Here is a 20,862-nt window from a genome sequence, read left to right as displayed (position 1 = left end):
AAATGCTGTGGCCTGTTTGGTCTGCCATCCCCAGGAGGCTACAAGTAGCCTGTCTTTTATCAGGGCAAGACTGACAGTGTTAATGCTCTGTGCCCTCAAACACAAGGGCTCCTTCATGCTGTGGGAGGTGTACTCCAACCATACTTAACCTTGTGCTTGCAGGGTATGTCTTCAGTGCATGCAATGAACGTAGCCAGATTTTAGTATGTAGTTTGAGCTCATATGATGTAGCTGCTGAAATATTTTGAGCAAAAATGAGATCACCTGATGAATTTATTATTTTAGAGCTTAGCCAGGTTAAAAGACAGCTTCGTGAATGACCGAGGATCGCAGTCAGACCTGTGGGCCAGCAGTGTGTCCTTAGAAAGTTCCAGCCCTCTGTTATCCAGGCAATACCTGGATGTCAGCTCTCAGACGGATGTTTCGGGAAATGTGAGTAGTGCATGGGAAAGCAATTGTATATAGAAACATTCCTCTCAACTAGAAATAGTACTGCCCTAGTACAAGTCTCCAAGCAGGGGCAAATTATCTATGAAATGATATGTTCTCCTGGTTTAAATGTTAGTGTAACTTTCACTTTCATGTGCACTGCTAATTAAAGGCAGCCAGCTATTTCTTTATACTGTTTCCATCAGAACAAGTGGGAATAAAAGGAAAGGAAGTTTAATTTTATCTGTAGGTGTATCTTCTTGAGGCATGAATATTCTTTGCTCTTCATAATAATGTTATGCTACTAGATAAGAAACATTGTGCAGCTACATACGGACTAAATTCTAACTAGGGCTCTTCCTTAAGAGAGTGCATTTTATTTTTAGCTTATGAGTATTAGAAATGAAAATGGTGGCATATGGGCAGATGTTTTGATGTCATCAAGTGTACATGGTGCTTTAAGCACTCAATCCCACTTGTGCAATGAGATCATAATTGGCAGGTTTGTGCAAGCCTGAGCAAGGACTTGACTTGCACTATAGGTGTAAGGGACATCACAGCCTCTCCTGTGAACATTTACTTATAAGTTTGTAGCTATTTTCAGTGAGAGCCACTCATGCGATTAAAGATCTGCAGATCTGGGCATGATGAAATGTCCTTTGTCTTTAAGATTTACAACCAAAGAAGAATGCGTTATCCAAAACAAAATGTGACATAGCACTTAGAAGATTACCGAACTTTTGTGTGCGTGAAAGTAGAAACCTGAAATGCAGGAGGTAGATTGTTTTGAATGGTAGACTAGGCCAAAAAGCTTCTGAACCTTGTGTTCTTTTTCTAAGCATTCAAACAATAATTAAGAATTTTAATCAAAAGAAATATCTTCCCATTTTGTGCTTCATTTACCTGGTTAAACTTGCTCGCAAAAGCAAGCGTAACTTGTAACATTACCAATTTTGATAGAGAAAATCTGAAGATGAGTGGTTATTAAATTGCTGATTTTATATTTTGTCTCAGTTTATTACAAGCAGCAATAACCAATTGGCTGAGAAAGTGAGATTACGCCTTCGATATGAAGAAGCAAAGAGAAGGTAATTATTTTGTTTGTACTTTTTGGCTGTCATACAACTTATTCTGTGAACAGATGTGCGTTTCACTAGAAATGGTGCCACTCAGCTTTGTATCGATACCCAGCATTACTGCTGAGTAAAATGCTAATCCTTGAGCCAGTGAGGCAACAGGCTTTCTGGGCTAATGTTATCTTTTAAGAAATAAATAACTATCCTAGATATTACTAAGGAGTGACTAATACATCAAGAATTCAGTCTGGCCACACCTGCAGAGGCATAAGTGGTTTTGCTGCCTATTGCCAATGCCTTCCCATTCCAACTAAGGCATCTATATTGGAAGGCATCTCCTTACTTTATTCCAATTGTCTCAATTGTTTGCACGGCTTTAAGTTAGATAATCAAATAGGTGTATTGTGTTAACACATATATCAAAATATAGCTGAATGGCTACATTTTCAGAGTAAATTTGCTTTTCTACAAGAATGTTAAGTTTTCACCAATGTCCTCTGATCTGAGATGAATGAAGGCTAAATGAAGACTAAAAGTTTGTCCACCTAAGAGACTAAGTTAGGCAGAAGCTAGCTGGGAGTTGCTTTTTTAATAGACAATATTGATAGCTAAATGTGGGAGAAGTCCCTGTATTTATCCTGTATGTGAATAAATACTCATGCTAAACAAAAGCCCACTGAGCAATATTGTTCCTATGGACTTCAACTGGGGTAGTTGTTACTCAGAGATGTGATAATTGGTGATTTTGATTTTAGCTGGTCTAAAAAGGGACCTGATGGCTTCAGAACGGCAAACTTCAGATGTACCGTACAATGTATACTTGGGATATGTGCAAAGAAAGGGATGGTTCCCCATCTTCCCCCCCCCCGCTCCAGGCTGGTTAGAGATGAGAGCTCTAAGGCTGATGTCACCCATTGTGTTCTCATTTTAGTATACTGATGTGGTCTGTAGATTGTGTTTCTCCTTGGCATAAACTACTTCAGCCTGAATCTTTTCTTAGAAGGGGCAAGTGAATCAAAACTACCCTGAGATAATACCATCTTTAAAAGAATGAGAACTTTGTAAAGGGAATACAATAGCGTATGATGAAAGGAAGGACTTAAAACAGTCTTGCAGTTAGTTTGATACCTCATGTCTCTGCCTACAGCTTGTCTGGGTAGAACTTAAAAATATTATCATATGGAAAGATAGGTCTGAACTAGCATGAATAACTGATGCTAAAATGAAAAGGAGATTTCCAGCTATCAGAGCACTGTGGTTTTAGCATAGTCTTCAGTAGGAGCTGCAGAAACAAGAATCCCGTAGTTGGTTTTAAGTTGAAACAATGTTACAGATACACTGACTATCAAGGAACCTTCTGGACCTGTGAAAACTCCTCCTCTTGATGTGTTAACTGGAAGCATTTCCTGTCGCTACAGCAGAATATTGAAATGTTTCAAAAGCAGAAACAGAAAAATTACTCTAAAAGTAGATGAATAAGTACTTTTCCTGTGTGCATATTATGAAGAGAGACTAATGGTAGAAATAAATCTGTTTTATTATCCCTGTGTTATCTGGAAAGGTAAAAAGCTTACAGCATCAAAATCAAGATGACTGCACATTAATTTGGTTAGAACTATTCAGTTTATAGGGGCTGGTGAATCTGATGGCTGATTCCAGCAAACACTGCTTGCACTGTTAATGAATGAGGCTAAAGTCCCAGAAGTAGGTGAAAATCTTGCTGAACTTCAGTCATAATTGCTAAGGTGCAATCCTCTGTGTTCCTCTATCCCCCAAAGTCCCTTTTTGTCATAGCTGCAACAATAACAACCCTACAGTAGGTAGTGTTAAACCAGCATGAAAATAACAGAGGAGCCACTATGACAAACCTTTAGCTTAACTGATTTAGAAATAGGTAATAGGTATCATGTCGAAAGAGATGTCACTGCTACATCTCTACTAGGAGATAGCGGCTCCAGCAGTCCCTGAAGCACAAACGTAATCAGGGATGTAACTAAATTATTTGTTGTTCAGTTTTAGATGTGTAGTAGTAACTTGATTGTGTTGCACTTTGAGTACTTTATACAGTGTTTTAGTTCCTTCAGTGGTGTGTTCCTTCAAGTGTTAGACTTTCAACCAGAGTTTTGAATGACTATTGATAACTGGACAACTTAAAAGTATGTTTGTTTTTATAGTTTCTTAAATTGGAATCTCTTAATGACTTACTGGGGAGCACTACAATAGTGGTGAATATTTGACAAGCCAGTTTTTAGAGGGCAACTTTCCTTTTGATCTTCTGAGGAGTAGAGGCTGATGTGATGGGATCACTAGTTACTGATTGTGGAAGCATGTCTTAATGCATAGTTCTGTGGAGATGCATGTGCCCTGAATTTTCTCCAAAGAAACTAAAAAATTTCCCTGTTACAGCTATATTGCATGTAAACAGCTTGTCTCAGTGTTTTAAAAAAAAAAAAAAAAAAAAAACTTGATATCATGACAATGAATAAAACATCTAAATAACTTTTCTAGGTAAGAAGTAGTAGTTTAAATAAAACCTGAGCTGCTTATTCTCCGTGTTCAATTTTGCAAGCTAGGAGCCGCTCAGATTCTGCATGACTTGAGTCCAGTTTCGCTGATTCCTTTGTAATACAAACCGAACACAGCACATGAATGATGTAGTTCAAATTCACAGGCAATGAATGTTGAAGAGCTGGAGTTTACAGCTGAATGTCTGACTGCAAAGCATTTCTCTTATGATACCATTTTACTGAATTAGGAAAAATAGAATATGTAAACTTGCTTTTAATTGAAAAGGCAAAAGAATGATCATTTTTACAAAGCAGGGTAAAACTCTGGGTTAACTTAAGAAAACTCTAACACTTCAAAGTGCATAGAGAACAAATTCCACCTGAAAAGCTATATCCATGCAAATATATGCCAAAAGTGATTAGATTAATGCCAGTGAATCCTCTTAAATTCATATCCCTTCAAAATGTGCAGAGGAATTCCTGGATTATGAATTAATGCCACAATGCCACTGTTAATTCTTCATTGGAGCGCAGTGTTGCACTTAATCAGGCACTCAAACAAAATAGCTCCTAAGAAGACCTAAAAATAGTGGAATTGAATGTCTAACAATTATGGAATTTAAATTAATTAGAGCAAACCTGCTGGGGGAAATGGCTTTATAGGAAAAGGTGAGGCTTCCCTTCAGAAAGGTGGTTATCTTCTGTGACTGAGGAGGCAGGTCAGTCTGCCATTTCACTGGCACTCTCAGGGCTGAAGTTCTTGGCCTTTGGACCTTGGAAAACAGCTTTATTCTTCAAGGTTGTTCTGCAGTCTTGTAGCTGTGGCTGCCCAGATCTACATCTTATTATTCTACTCACCTTGGTTTTGTTAGTTATAGTTGAAGTTGGATTCACACTGTACCTGCATATGTGCTAGTTTACTTTAGCTAATGAACACAATTATATACACTTGTCTAGCATAAACCAAGTTACAGAAAGAAGCTAGATAAGCATGCGCAAATAGTGCCTAGTTTAAGTCCAGTAATTCCATCGTCAAATTTCAGAGTGCTTTGCAAGGGGAGATGAACATTGGACTTCCATTTTTACATGTGAAGAATTCCTCCTCAGTTTATCAGTCTTTATAAAACCTGAGTGAGATGATGAGGTAATAACTTGAAGAGGCATGCCTCTTGACTGCCTGACCTTTAGTCAGGTGAAATATTTCTGTGGATAACTTGCCTCATATGGTGATGGATGCCTTTTCTCCTTGTTTGTCTTCTGAACTTTTGCATTCTCTGCACCTCCACCCCAGTCTGCCTTTCCTATTCCTTGCTCCACACTCATTCTTAAACGTGCAAGTTTCAGAAACGCGAGTCACACAAATTGGTATGTCTTATTCAACTTTCTTTACTATTGCTTTCCACAAAACTATAATAATTACCCCTTTAAGGGGTAGTGGTCCTTTAAGGACCATGAGTAACAAGGAGACAGCTTGTCCTGGGATGACTGGTAGCATTACTGCCTTTGAATCCATACTCTGGCATATTGTCTTTTTTTTTGGCTTGCCTCTGAATGTTGTGGTGCAAAACTGATCATTTGCAGAGCTGCCTGAGCAGTTCAGATACTTGTGAAGCAGGGACTGGGCAGATAGCTGGGGCAAGCAGCCTCCTGATCTGCCACAAACTGTGCTGTCCTCTTTTGTCTGTCAAAATGCTTGCTAACTTCTAGGTCTGTATTTCTGTTAATTTCTTAGCAGTTATCTTTCTTCCTGAGATGATGTGGTGTGGCACTAAAGGATTAGCAATTCTGAGTTTAAACTGAGATCTGGAATGGTACCTGTAATCAAACTAGACTTTAAATTGCGTGCAAATAAGTGACTCTGGATTTAGACAGAACTCTTTTACTGCTTCTTCAACTTTTTGCATTCTCAGGTGCCTGCTGCACCAGAAACAATGGCTTCCTAGTGCCTCAGTATTTCTATAATACTGCTTAGTGTTGAGTCAATAGTTGAATTCTTCTAATAGTAGCATGCATGTGATTAATTCCCTCATTATGAAGAGAAACTTTCTTCTAAACTTCTGAATAACCAGTAATCTCTATCAAGGTATTTGATCATATGCAGGGAGTACGGAATTCTCTTCCACAAGGCTGGTGAAAGATCAGATATTCACTGCATGATATTCTCTGCACTAAGTACTCTGAGGGCATTAGCTTCAAGTCAGGTGGAACACCTCTGCAGGCTCTCTCCTAGCTTTTCTTCAGACCCAGAATTTCTGTTACATGATGCCCTGTCTGGACACTGCAGGTTAGCTTAGGGACTTGGTTTACCATTGTGAGCAAACCTGAGTTTAAAATCTCATTCTGCCTGTCAACTTCCTTTAGCAACACCATCACTTACTGACTGTACCCTGCAGCAGTTGCCCAGCTAAGGAGGATGTAAGGGTGAGATTAGTTGTCCCTAAGTTGAGATCCTCTTTAGGGGTAGGAAAGAGATGGTTAGTCATGGTATACGTCTATGCCTGTGAAGCAGTCGAGTGCAGGCACTCCTTATGGCATGATTGCCTTTTTTCTTCTGCTGCAGAATAGCAAACCTGAAAATACAACTGGCTAAACTGGACAGTGAGGCCTGGCCTGGCGTGCTGGATTCTGAGCGGGACCGCCTGATCCTAATTAATGAGAAGGAGGAACTCTTAAAAGAAATGCGATTTATTAGCCCCAGAAAATGGACTCGGGGTGAGGTGGAGAGACTGGAGATGGAGAGAAAACGCTTAGAGGAAGACCTTCAGACTGCTAGAGACACTCAAAGCAAAGCTCTAACTGAGAGGTAGGTTACTGGATACATGACAAAACTTACATTCTTGAACAAGAGATTATTAAGAGCAAGCAGGAAATTCTGCTGACTGAATGCTGTTAGCAAAGTGCTCTCAGATTTCCAGGAGACTGTTTCTAGTTAAAAGATTTCTGAAATCATCTCCCAGAAGAAGATGCCTTAGGAAGTAAGCAATTCTTGCTTCCTAAGTGGGAAGGGTTATTGTGGTGCCCTTCCTACAAAGGGATCCTCTATAAGGGTGTAAGAAGTGTTAATGCTTAGGCATAGCTATTTCAAGGGTAATGCTCGAAATAGCTCAGTAAATGTTAATGTACTATACTGTTTCTCTACGCAGCCAGCTCCTTGCAGCTTCTACAGTTGCTGTGCAGTCTGGACCTTGGTAAATGCCAATGATGGAATTAATTTCACAACTCATTTTTTGTTTGCAGCATCCTTGTGTGATTCTTGTAGGAATCAAAATTTGACAGTACTGTGGGATATGCATGGAATATCTTGTGAATCTGAACTAGCTGAAAGAAATGTTGTCAACTGTCCTCCTCAATTTTACTTGTATTGCAGTAGATCTCATGGGATCATATGTACAGTGAAGATGAGGACTGCGTAAGGCATTAGCTCCAAATATTTTACAGTCTGGATGTATTAATGTGGGTGGCTATGCCAATGCTACTTTTAGCTGCGGTGTCTTGAATATGTGGAATGAGCAGGTTGTATTTATTATCTTTATGACTTCATATTTTGATTTCCTCAGAATATCCCAATGTTCAGACTACATGCACTTTAAGTTTTTTTTCATGGTTTTATGGTACTAGAAAAATTCTAGGCATCTCAGAAGTCTCAGCTACAGGATTTTTATTAGTCTGAAATATCTATGGTTCAACAAATGTTTCTGGTATTCATTGGAAGAACACTTCCATTTGTGATTTAGGAGTATGCCAAAGAAATAGCAGTCTTCTGGGGAAGAATCTCTTGTTTAGAGGCCCATAAAGTAAGAAAATGAGTACCCAAGCACACATGTTATGGTGTCTTAAACCAGTCCAGGTGTGAAATAAAATTGAGATGTTATTGAAGTCATTTAATTGATATAAAGCCCTGATGAGATGGTTAAAAACTAAATCACGTAAAATTTAGCCATCCATGGGCCTATTTGAAAACAAATGAAAGTGTTTACACAGTTACCACAGTAAGTATAAGGACAGGATTGTGTATGGCGAGCAAAATCTGCCAGACTTCTTGAGGCCTGATTCTAGAAATACCAGCTTTCATAGTATTAGCTGTAGTTCTTTTCCCAGTTGCAAATGTTTTCAGAATCAAGTTCTACATTTTAAGAGTATTCGAAGTTGATAAACACATTCAAATCTTGACCAATTTCTGTCCTATTTTTACTCTGTGTGTTCTCATTAACTTTGGTAGGACTTCATAGGAGGGGTAGAATTTCCCTTTAGCCATCATTTTAAATTAAGTGCTGCTTAGCTTCTCTTTTCCTTCTCTTTTCTCATAGATTGAAGTTGAATAGCAAAAGAAATCAACTAATCAGAGAACTAGAAGAAACAACACGATTAGTTGCAACGTTACACACCCAGCTGAAAAGGTGAGTTTGTAACATTTTACAGAAGTTGTACATTAACTGCATCTGGTGTAAGTACCCTTTCTCCACTAAATTTCTTTTCCCAGTTGAATTACCTAGAAGGCCTTTCTCTTGTTGTAGTCACCGAAGTTTCCTCTGTAGTCAATGGAGAGAGGTACCTCAAGAGGATTTATCCCGCTCATGTTGGATGGCTGCTTTAGAATGGGATAAACGACCTTGTGGAGAGAGATCCCTCTCCCTGACGATAGAAAGTGCTTCGGCAATCCCTTTTAGATGCCTAATGTTTAGGTGACTAAGGCTAGGTGAGATACCCCACAGTGTTTGAAGTACTGAAGTGCTTTTATTAAGGCATGTTAAAAAGACAACTTACCTCTCACACAGCAAGTGAAGTGAATCTCAGTAATGCAAATAAGCATTCATGTGTTTATCATGAGTATCACAATAATGTTTCTCTAAATTGTAAGTGTGCGGCTGTTTGCAATATAAACCATGTATTGTGGCATCTCTGAATTTGTGGTGGTTCATAGGGTTAATAGAACTGGTTCTGAAGTCATAAGTTCTGCTTGGTCAGGCTGAGGCTTTTGAGAGCTTAGAATTTCTGTCTGCAGAGACGAATGCACACCTGTGGGCAGGAAGGCCAATCTCTTAGTTTCAGGTGTGAGATAACCTTTTGATAGGAAGAATTTAGCTTTTTTGTTTGGCTGAGGTGTTTTCCTATCTGTATGTACTGAATTTGTTCTGTTCTTAGTTTCTGCTCCACTTGGATATCATTTTATGAAGATGATACTGGAAAGACTGGAAAAATCATAGTGCAAGACTGACATGATATGTAAATAAGCCACCATGGAGAATAGCTATCTGCGATGCTTTTACGCAGTGGAACTGCATCTTGTTTTCATTTCATCTAGCTGATTAGGGATCTTTTGAGGTGACCGAGAAGCATGTGTAACTAATTTTTTTTTCCTAACTATATGCACTGTGCTCTTGATGTGCTCCTTCATAAGAATGAGCATTTGTTATTAACACCGTAATGCAAAGTGCCTGGCATGCAAAGGTGGGCACAAAAATTAAGTTTAGCCAAGTTTATTAGTAGGGAAGAGTTTAAAAAAGTTTCCCTTTTTATAGTGCAATACACTAAAGAACTGTGAACTTAATCCTGGCTAGGTTTTACATATACTGATAAGATGCAGAAACTGTTATCCTGTTTCTGTTGTAGTATTTCACCCCAAAGCTTTTTTGAACAAGTGTGGTGGATTGCACATCTGCCATACAAATGCAGAAAACATTTAGTGAAAAAATCAGACTGAATTCTGTGTTTCTCTCATAAGGCTGTGAGCATAATTTTATGGACTTAGCTTCTAGCTTCTATTCTATAAATAATAAGTGAGGGATATTAGGCCTATTAAGTAACATCCTTCTTGCTATTCAATATGAGACAATTTTTAAGCCACTTGTACATATGTGGAAATTCTCTTTTAATAGCTAATTCGTATCGAAAGTGAGGGTTTAGGCTTCAGTAAAGTGCAAGATATTAAATATCTGGAGCAGTGATGTTGATTTTAAATAGAATTTCTAAGGACGCTATATACTGAACCAGTTGAGTATTTGTTCGGTCCAGTTCTAAGAAGTTCCTTCACTATGAGTTACTATTAGCCTAAATGGATTACCTAATATAAAGATATTTCATCTTAAGCTTCATCTTACATCCTGGACAACAGAAGTGAGCAAAAATACATAATTTGAATAGAGGAACATGCCAAACTCGGCATTCAAAATTATACACGTGCTTTATTTATGTAAAAGTCAGTGCAGACTTTCTCTTACAAAACAAAAGACCTAAGGCTGACTTAAAACCAAGCATAATGTGTGCTTCCCACGTGCTTCTGCCAATTGTCCAATTTGTAGCATGCTCTACTATGTCAGCTGGTAATGCCTGGGCAGAAAACTTTGTGCTGAAGTGTCTGGATTTTCTCATCTGAACAAACTTCTATTAAGCACCTGCCTAAAACTTAATTTCTGAATTATTACTTTCTGAAACTAGATCTCTAGGGGTAAACAGATCGTGTGAATTGGTTCCCCACTCCAGGCCTAACTTTTTGCTTGCTTTTGTGGCCTCTGATTCTGTGTAGCTGTCTGTCTTTCACATAGATAAATCCTGCCAGTTTTCTGAAAACTAGTAATTGCTGTGATGTCTAAGGGCCAGTTCCAGGCAGTTGAGGTTGCATTTTGGGGTTGAGTCAAAGATGAGGCAAATATAAATTATTCTTATGTGGACAGATGGCTTGTTACTATGACTTCAAGTTCATCTTGTGCATGGAGCTTGCTGGTTTTCATGGCCTGCTTTGGAGGTTAACAAGAACCATAGTTTTTCCAGATTTTGGGAGGAGAATGTTTCTACTAATTTGACTGTTTGGAAACTGCTTAGTAAAGTTGTTTTGGCTAAACAAGGACTCTTCTGAGATTAATATGATGAGCTGAAAAATGTGAATGAAATGCGTTATTTTGATTGAAACGCAGTCCAACTTCTTGTCTGGGTAGACTGTGGTTCTGAGTTGTCGTGGGGACTAATGCACATGGACAAGGCTAACAAAGCAAAATGTACTGTGTGGCGTTGGAGATTTGACAGTATTGCAGTGTTTTTCCTAAAAGTTAAAATCTACAGCATCATGATTTTTCTGACTTGTGTTTCCTTCAGTCTGTCTACCAGCATGCTTTCCCTCTCCTCAAGTAGCAGCCCTGGTTCTCTTGCATCTAGCAGAGGATCTCTCGCCAACTCCAGCCAGGATTCTTCCGCCTCAGCCAGTTTCACTGATCTCTACTATGAACAACTGGAACAGTTGGAGCAGTTGGACTCGGACTATCAAAACAAAATTGACTTGCTCCTAGAAGGAGCCACTGGATTTAGACCATCAGGCTATATCACTACTATTCATGAAAACGAGGTAGCAAAAACTCACAAAGCAGATGCCGCAAGTCGCATCCAGGCTCTGAGATCATTGTCTGGCACCCCAAAGTCAATGACATCACTATCTCCAAGGTCATCTCTGTCTTCTCCATCTCCACCTTGCTCTCCACTGGTGATAGACCCACTTCTAACTGGTGATGCCTTTTCAAGCCATATGGATTTTGATGATGCAGAGATAAGTACAAATCTCTCAGAACTCACCCTAAACATTGGGAGTGGCAACTATAGGCTGGAAGAGCCTAGAGCAGGAGATAAACATCTAGGTCAAGGTATGGTAACAAAATATTCACATACATGTACACGTGTTTATTTTTAATGCAATTCATGAAGCATTAAATAGTAAGTATTTTCAGAACTCATGTGTCATTGTGATACCTTTCATGTGTTAAAAATGCATTCAGCTCTATATTCTACCCTGTGTGGGAGAAGGAATTGGTATTTTGATTTATACTAAAGAAATACTGCTAGTCTGCATCTTGCAGAGGACTGTATCTGGGTGGTTTTGTGCATATATATGTGTGTGTGTATATATATATATATGTATATATATATACATGCACACAAATGACGGGTTTAATTTGCTAATATGAATGACTGGTGGGTTGCCAGGTTTAGTTTGGCACTTTACTACTCAGAGTGTGATTAGTGATTAGGATTGTAAATTGGCGACACGTAATGTCATACTGAAGAAAACTTTGGCTAAGCCTCTGAGGAAGACTGTGGAATAGCCATTCAACTTAGTAGTTAAAAATGATAATAAAAATCCCTCTCTGCCCCCTCAGCATACACCAAATCTTGCTCTGGTTCCCAGTAAATCAGTAGGAATAAATTCATTAACTTCAGTTGAGTAGACATGTCAAGGCTGTGCTTTGGATTTCTGCTGTTTTGAGGGGGGGTGGTCTCTTAGCAACAATACTATCTTTAGATTATAAGCATGATGGAATAAGACATTTAGAGTTAGATGTTCTGATACACATATGTATATATAAATATATATATGGATATAAAATTATACATACACACACACATATATGTGTGAATGTATATAAACAAAAAATTCATTAGTGGATGGGAAATGTTTGTCCTTTAGAATAGGAGTCCTACATAAGTAGGTTAAAAGCAGTAAAACACTGAATGCAGTCATTCTAAAGCCAGGGCCTGTGTGAAGAGCTACTGACTATAGTAAGGTTAAATCCAATGGAGATGGATGGAGTAGTTTTATTTGTAACTATAGTGAAGAAAAGATTCTCAGCTGCAGAGCTTTAAAGACAAGCTTGCAAGCTATAGCAGTACCAGTGGCACTTCAGTTTGTTTCAAGCGACTGAAAAATAGCCTATGTGAATAAAGGGAGCTAGTGCTATGTTATCACTTCCTTCTGTAATAGAAGGGAAGACTGGGAAGACTTCCCATTGGGAAGAATGATACTATTTAAAATTCAGTAGAAGATATTCTCCCCTTTGAATTGCTTTTTCCTATGAGCAAGAGATACTTAGGGATTTGGGTAGGAAACAGTAATTATTTTTATTAGAACTGGATGCTGATTAGTTTCAACCTTTTTAGCTCTTCAAGATTTGTCAAGGCTGTTAAAATGAAAGCTAAGGTGTTAAGCAGATTAAGTGATTATTACTGTTATTCAATCAGCAGACAAAATAATCACCATAAGTAGTTTATTTCAGGGCAATAATGAGATGGGATTTTACTCTTCAGGCATTTTGTGCACAGCTCAGTGTAACACCCAAAATGAGGTGGCTGGATCTTATGTAGTTAGTGCTTGGCCTCATAGGAAAAACATGCTCACGTGTTCTTGTAAGCAGAGCTAATCAGTATGTATCTGAGAGATTTGCTTTTTCTCTCTGTTATAAAATATTCCTGCTACTTCTAAAGTTACTCCCCTATAGACGGTGTGAACTTGCACATAGGCTGTTTGCCTACGGTGATAAATGGAACACATTGCGTTAGGACAGTTGTAGCCATTTAGATGGAAATACTTTCATGCTGCCCAAACCCTGCTAGCTTCTGTGGCTGAGTTAAATACAAAATCCTACCTGAATCGGTTTAAATCAACCTAGGTCTACCAAATATTAATTTTCTGTCAAAAAAAAAAAAAATCAAGCTGACATTTGTGGCTATTGTGGGGCTAGATTACAGAAACATTTTGTGTACTGAGGTAGTTATACAAAAACTGTGATGGAAGCCTTCCTGGAAAGTTTTGCCATCCTCTGAGGAAATGACGTGCTAAGGACAGCGCACAACATATCTCTTGCAGGTCTTGTCTTGCTGTGCCCATCAGGGGAAAGGGCAAGAAGTGAAGAGAAAAATTGAAATTCTTGACATGAAAGATGTAAAATTATAGAAAGTGTGATCAGTATGCTAGCAAATAGAGTGGAGTCAGTTCTGCACTGTTCCGTAAAGCTGCTTTATAGGATGACACCTGTTTATAAACTTAAGGCTTAAAACAGAAAATCCAAACTGTACATTAGTTAGCCAAATGAGAAAGCTCCAGGTGCATAGCGTATGAGGTTTTCAGGGCTGAGCTCTCAATTCCCTTTAAAAAAAAAAAAAAAAAAAAAAGTGCCTGGTGAATCATTTTCAGAGTGCCAGTCAATCTTTATTCAGATTTCCAGTGAAACATTCAAATGTATGAACACATCCACTTCACTGTTGGTTTTAGGCAGCTTCTGTATTCCAATTTTCGACTGGGGTAAGAATGTGTCAGAATACTGCCAACAGCTTTCTGAGTATATCTGGCCAAAATAGAAACAGGGTATCTGATGATTCTCTTAAGCCATTTTTCATATGGCTTCCCCATATCTTGGAGTTGTGTGCCGGGGTTGAACTGTCATGCAGTGAAGGTGTCTGCTTCTGAGGTGCCCCCAACACACACTGCAACACCTATCAGCTTTTTTATGTTGTTCTAGCACTCATAGCTAAGCACTGTTGCTATGACAGTGTCTTTTACTATGTGTCTGATGTGCCACCTGGGATATCATCAATACTGCCTAAACAGAGGAACCGTGATCTTGGCTCTGATGAGCCTGGGAGATAATGGGGCTTTTTCCCCTTTCCAGGGCAGCTCCCCCTTCTCCCTTGAATGTTTGTCCCACTTTTGATCTTCCTTTGAGCTCCAGCTAAGCTGTTCCCTTTTTGGAAGCACAAAAGCAAAGGCTCTGTTTGATCTCCAGGGAGCTGGCCCGAGGCCCTCGCAATACTGGCTGCCCTTGGCCTGCCTCCATTCAGGGCGATTCGCATTGGTAACACAAGACCGTGGCTCATACCACCTGAATGAAGCTGCCACTGAAAAGATGTAAATAGGAAACAGCAAAAACAACATAGGGAGTATTAGAATTAAACTTCCTTAATTGCTAAGCTACTAACCAAAAGAGAAACTGGAAAAGGACTGTTGTGGAGATGAAACCCTGTCCAAAGGAACAATAGCTTGCACAGGGGTACTGAAAGGATTCCTTCATTCCTCTTGGCCGCAAGGTACTCTGGTAAAATGATCAAAATGAATGCTTTCTGGGTCGAAGTGCTTAAAAGGCATTGCAAATGGAAGCAGAAAAAGAGCTGAAGTGTGTGGAGACCGATTGGTGGTGTCCTTCCTAACGAGGAAGCTTAGTAGGAAAAGATTTTTGGATTGACATTTCTAGGAGCAGTGCATAAACCTCAACTATCTTGGTCTAGAAAGCCAGCCAGCAGGCAAGAAATGATTTTCGTATTAAAAGCCACGGAATAAGGAGTACAAAGCAGTGTTTAAGAAAGATTGTTTGTGAACCTGCTCTCATACCTCCAGAGTAGTCGTGTGTACTTCAGTGGGAGTGCAGCAGGAGCCAGGCCCTCTCACGAGCATGAAGGGAAGAAGGATTAAGCTTGTGAATGCCAGTATTAAATGTATCCATTCATTTCAGTTAATGATTTACCCATTGTATTATGCATGGTGATTTTTTTTCATGTGGCTTGGCCTATGGAAAAAAGGTCTGAAATATTTATTTCTCTCCAACAGTTTTATGGGAATACTGAGAGAAAATATCATTCAGCAGCATTGTCAAAAACAACAACAACAAAAAGCCCTATAGATCAGTTGGTCCAAATAGCTCAGGTGTGAGCTCAGTGCTCAATCAAGAGCTCTTTTGGTATTGGTGTTACCTGTAGCACCCTCTACAGTTAACTCTAACACAGGTCTGTATAACTCTACTATCCTATGTTGGACTTGCACGCTTTTTTCACCAATGTTTTCCAAACCAGTTTTAAAATCTTTAAGTGGCTTTATATGAATGTGTGTAAAAATCTGCTTTATAATAAAGAAAATCTAGGATGAAAAACATTGGCTGAGAGGAGCCTGTGCTTTCCTAAGACTACAGGGAAGAGGGACCTCTTCTAAAAGATGGAAAACCATTGGAGAGGAGTTCATTGCTGCATTTCTGCTTAGGGGTTACAGTCAATACCAGTGTGACAACACTGCAATTCCTCGCCCTCAGAGCAGGAATCCCAAAGTTCTGGCACTGAGGACATGTTAGGTAGGTTCCAGGACAAGGTAGCCATTTTGGCACATTGATGGTGCAGACTCTTGACTAAAGCATATCTCCCCAGAAATATGATGAAGTGAAAAGATGCACAATTTGCAGAATGTTTTAGGGCATGCCTTTCTCTGTTCTGTTGCACAAGAAACCTAAGTGAGATAAAACCTCTGTGCATGACTCCTGCTTTCAGCTTCCTCAGTTTCTCTTCCCTATCTCCTTCCCCTGCATTTCTGTGCATGGCTGCTACTTTGAATCTTCAGATCTGTTTCTCTCTGTATTTAGCTAGTTAGTCTCGTCTTTCCAGACCTATGTTCAGTGATTTGCATCTAATATTTTTGTTTAGAGGTAGAAGGGTGTAATTTTCATCATTCCCCCTCTTTGAAGCTAAACTCGATGTAAGCTCTTCTAGGTCAGATATACCATACGTCTGATTCTTACTTGGCCAGTCACTAAAATTTGCCTTGTTACTTCTATTTGTGGTAGCTAGGACTAGAAGGACTTCTACCCGCTTAAGGCAGACTTGCATTAGAAGCTTTTTTGGTTAATATTTGTAATCTTAGAATTCAAAGTTTCTTCTACACACTGCCCATCTTGCATGGGTACCTCCCTGCCCTTTGAGTGTTTTGAAAGTCTCTCCTATGAGGAAGTCCTACTGCTATTCTCCTACTACTATCCTAGTCCTACTACTATCCTATTCCTCCTACAAGGACCTGCATCCATGGAGTAACCAGAAGGGCAGCCAGTCATAGTACAGTAATTGCAAGTGGTGTGTAATGTAAGTCTTACTGCAAGACCTGGCTGTTAAATGAGCATTGACAGACCTGTCCTTTCACCCAAAGCAGAAGCGAAAAACAGCATGCGCATAGGCAGAAGTGAAGGGTCTTGCTGCTACTCTTTTGTATCTGTGCAAGGAAATCCTCCTCTCACCTCTACCTCTACACTGTCTTAGTCCTAGTTGTCTAAAAACTTTTTGTTCTCCAAGGCAGTTTCACACTTCACCTGTTAGCCAGAGTTAAGTTAATGCTTAAGGGGAGTTTACCATACCCTTGTCCTGTCTGTGTTCAGAAATGTGCTGTTGCTTAATAATACTTGGGTGGAAAGAAGAAGATGCAACTCAAGGGGAGAATAAGAAACTGTACCTGAAGCAGACAATTGGTTTTCACTAACACCTGTTGTTTTTTTTTTTTTCTGATAGGTGTTAATATGACTGGAGGGACAGCACTGAAGGTGGCATGTGTGTCAGCTGCAGTGTCTGATGAATCTGTCGCTGGAGATAGTGGGGTGTATGAGGCAACTGTACAAAGGTAGACATCAGCTCCTTCTCTAGGAAGAAGCTAATGATTCAGCTTTGTCCACAGAAATCAACTAGAACAATTCTGGATGTGATACTTTTTTACAATTTGTTGACTAAGGTCTTCACTCAGACTTCATTTTTAAAGAAACTGTAAGCAAACTGAACTTGATTATAAGGAATGTCCCATGCTTCCCGTTGTAAAGTAGCCGAAAATAAGATTACCGCCTTTCCCCTTAAGGAAAGTTATTTGGAACAGTTGATCTGTTTGTGAAGATACTAGTAACCCATTAGCACTGCCTTTACTGTGTTGGCAGAGAACACCATCTGGCAGGTGTAAAGTTCTCCTCTTATCAGTTTAACTGTTCTAGTGTCGATTACAGCCTTAAAAGAACATAAGAAGCATAAAAGAACTTTGTCGTGTTTATAAGGTAGCAAGCATCCCATTAAGAAGTACTTTGAATGGCTTTACAGATGTTTGTGCACTATGATGCCATTCCTGATTACTTGGATTCAATATGCAATTTCCACAGGACTTTTCCCTATAAGTAGCTAAAGCACTTACAGAATGAACTATGCATTATTGCTCATTCTGGGTGTCTGGACCTGCTTTTCTGCTTGCTGAAGCTATCTGGAATAGATTTTTAAAAAAATTCACTGGAAGGTACTGTTCTTACTAATGTCTAACGTGCTTTTTCCCCAAGTTTTTGTTGTTGAGATAAATAAGAGTGGTCATTTGATGCAAGCTATGAAGAATTTTTAACCTCTGCAGTCAACTTGCATCCCTTCTTTTCTTCCTGAATTCTCCAGAGAAATTTATTATTTTATATTTACAGCACAATTCACTCTGAGAATGCACACCACTTTCGTAAGTTAGACCTTATGGGCTCAAGTCAGGGAGCCATACAGTTAAGCATCTTAGGGGCTGTTATGTTCTCTCTATTAGGTAGGGAGATCTAATGGAGAGGATAGGAGGGTTAATGTGTGATAAAATTACAGAAGGCATCTCGGTGCACTCTTGAATATCTTCTCATGTTGCTTAATCTTTGGGTTGTTGACTCAGCTTTTACAAGGACTACAGTATCATTTTGATGCCCATAATAAGTGGTGAGGATAGGAAATACAATGTATATTGTCTTCTGTAGCTGAAAAGAAATGAATTGCAGAAGCATGCGTAGTAATATGTGAAATATTTACAGGGGAGAGATGCTAGTCATAGCACCAAGGTTGTGAATAAATGTCATACTAAATGTGAGATTTCTTGGATGATGTGACCACTCTGAGTCACAGGGCAATGTGTGTTTGAGTCAATGAGATGAATGTAGGTTTGGGGGTTTATGGTGCATAAAACTTTAGAGAACACATTAGGAGAAAAAAAACACAGGTAGCTTTTTTTTAAAGAAGGCCAGTTAGTATACTCTGTTACTTTTAATATGCTTAGGAGCATCTGATTCCTTAAAGAAACAAAGGAATGACTTAAATCTAATCAAACTTGAGAATTTCTGCTATGTGGACAGGTTTGCAGTTTTCAGGTCTTATTTTCTGTTGCTGGGAAATCAGCTGTTCTTACCTGAAATGCAGTCAAAGGGTCCATTTAAAACTTTTTCCTTTTCTTTTTGCACAGCCTTTTGTGTGGCTTTTTTTATTGGCAGTGAGTGGAGAAGGCATGTGACTTTCTGCTGATATATGTCTAGGGATGTTTGTTGCATGTTGCTCTTAAATGAGTTCTCTTAACTGCTAGTTGTTCTGCAAAATCCTTATGCCCTCCCTGCTCCCGAATAGAAGGGGGTGGGGAGATCTCATCACACAAATGATAGCAGTTCAGGAATATGAAGATCAAGTCCTTAACTGTCTTTGATTTCTTTCAGGCCATGTGTGTCAGAAATGGTGTTTGACAGTGATGATGCAGAAGCAGTTGGGACTGCTAAAGTCCAGATTGCAATGAAGTAAGCACTACAGTTCTTACAGAATTTTCTTTCTTAGGGAAGAGTATGCGTGATTTAAGATAGCACTTTGTTCTGCTTTCTTATCCTATTAGTATTAACAAACACTCTTTGTAGTGTAATTTTTCACCTGTCTCTAGGCTGCCTTTGGCATGATTATCCTCTTTAAAACCAGTGGAAATTCACTGGTGGTAAGTGTGGTATGATCCTGCAAACCAGGAATGGGAGGAGTGTCCCTGCTGGTTTGGAGGAAGCATTTTGAGGACCCTCAGTCTACTTTAATGTGCAGCTTAGGGGGAAAAAATGATGAAGGTAAATGGCAGACATAATGATTTACCACACCCGAACACTGTATGTAGTGTACAAGACATAGGAAAGTAGACAGCAGTTTTCCTCAGATTATTTGGGAGAATTTGTGTGAAATTGAGAAAAATAGCTAGTGCAAGACTGTCTTGTATCGTGGCCATCAACAATAAAACATAGTTACCCGTAATATCTTCACTGTTCTAGTCTCGATTCATCAAGTATTTTTTACCTGTAAGGTGTTTTTTTTTTAATTTTGTAGTTATACAAGGTTTTTCAAAAGGTTTTAATTGGAATACAGTGATTTAGTCAGAAACCAGAAGAAACAATCTATATTGGGTCAAATCTCTAGTCCATTGTATCTGTGAAATCCTAAATATTTATGTAAGTAATTCTGTATGTTCTTACAGCAAAATTTCAGGTAATATGAAACTGAAGTTGATACGGGGGCAACTCATATTTCCATAATAGTCTTGATTGTAAATATTTAATGATGTGTTTTTAAGTTAGTGAAACAAGTTCACTAACTTTTTCATGCAGTCTAAGGCAGATTTCTGTAATACTAATGATTTTTTTATCTTTTCAATTAATCCAGATATGATGACAAAAATAAACAATTTGCAATACTCATCATTCAGCTGAGTAATGCTCCAGCTTTGCTGTTACTGCAAGATCAGAAAGTGTAAGTGGATGAAATAAAAATGCTTGAAATATTCACGTTAGATTCCAGTTGGAACTAAACAGATATTTGGCTTCTGTTTTTCTCATTTTAAAAAACTTACCCCTTCTGAAGTGCTTCTGCATTTTGTCATGTGTAGCATCCTTTGTGAACTGATGCACCCACAAAATGAAAAAAAAGATGCAATTTTTTCCTCAAATGCCTGTGTTTGTTAAGGGAGAAACTTTCTTAGAATTAACCCTAGCCAGCAGATTTCTCAACTGTGGCAGAGTGCCGAGAGCAACCAAATTAAGAGGCAGAGAAAGTATTTGTTCCCATTTAAAACTTATGCCTGAACATGTTCACAGATGCATACATGTGAGTTTCCTGGAGAGCATTGATCACTTCCTGACACAGGTGATGGAGGGGCTAACAAGGAGAGGTGCACTGCTGGACCTTGTACTAACCTTGTTTGTACTAACAAACAAGGAAGGGCTGACTGGAAGTTCGAAGGTTGGGGGCAGCTTTGGCTGCAGTGATTATGGGATGGTGAAGCTCAGGATCCTGTGAGGAGGAAGCAGGTAAAGATCACAACACTGGACATCGGGAGAGCAATTTTTGGCCTCTTCAGGGACCTTCTTGGAAGAATCCTATGGATAAGGCCCTAGAAGGAAGAGGGATTCTAAGAAGTTGGTTAATATTCAAGGATCATTTCCTCAAAGCTCAAGAGTGATGCATGGATGGACAAGGACTCCTGGCAAACAGAAAAAGGAAGTGCA

The 20,862-nt window shown here is 39.1% G+C and overlaps 1 protein-coding gene across 2 annotated transcripts in view; it reads left to right on the top strand.

Moving 5' to 3' along the window:
- Window positions 1–20,862, top strand: part of WWC1 (WW and C2 domain containing 1) — an 81,511-nt gene that overhangs the window by 47,057 nt on the left and 13,592 nt on the right. For both annotated transcript variants that reach the window (XM_062587517.1, XM_062587518.1), the window contains exons 7-14: window positions 286–432; window positions 1,444–1,517; window positions 6,573–6,815; window positions 8,320–8,409; window positions 11,102–11,640; window positions 17,084–17,192; window positions 19,048–19,125; window positions 20,021–20,107. In XM_062587517.1, coding sequence (XP_062443501.1) covers window positions 286–432; window positions 1,444–1,517; window positions 6,573–6,815; window positions 8,320–8,409; window positions 11,102–11,640; window positions 17,084–17,192; window positions 19,048–19,125; window positions 20,021–20,107 — 1,367 coding nt within the window. The remainder of the gene's footprint in view (window positions 1–285; window positions 433–1,443; window positions 1,518–6,572; window positions 6,816–8,319; window positions 8,410–11,101; window positions 11,641–17,083; window positions 17,193–19,047; window positions 19,126–20,020; window positions 20,108–20,862) is intronic.

This window comes from Rhea pennata, chromosome 14 (assembly GCF_028389875.1).
Source record: "Rhea pennata isolate bPtePen1 chromosome 14, bPtePen1.pri, whole genome shotgun sequence".
NCBI classification, from domain to species: Eukaryota; Metazoa; Chordata; class Aves; order Rheiformes; family Rheidae; genus Rhea; species Rhea pennata.
The sequence above is the reverse complement of the archived record's forward strand: the minus strand, read 5'-3'. Positions and strand labels throughout refer to the sequence as shown.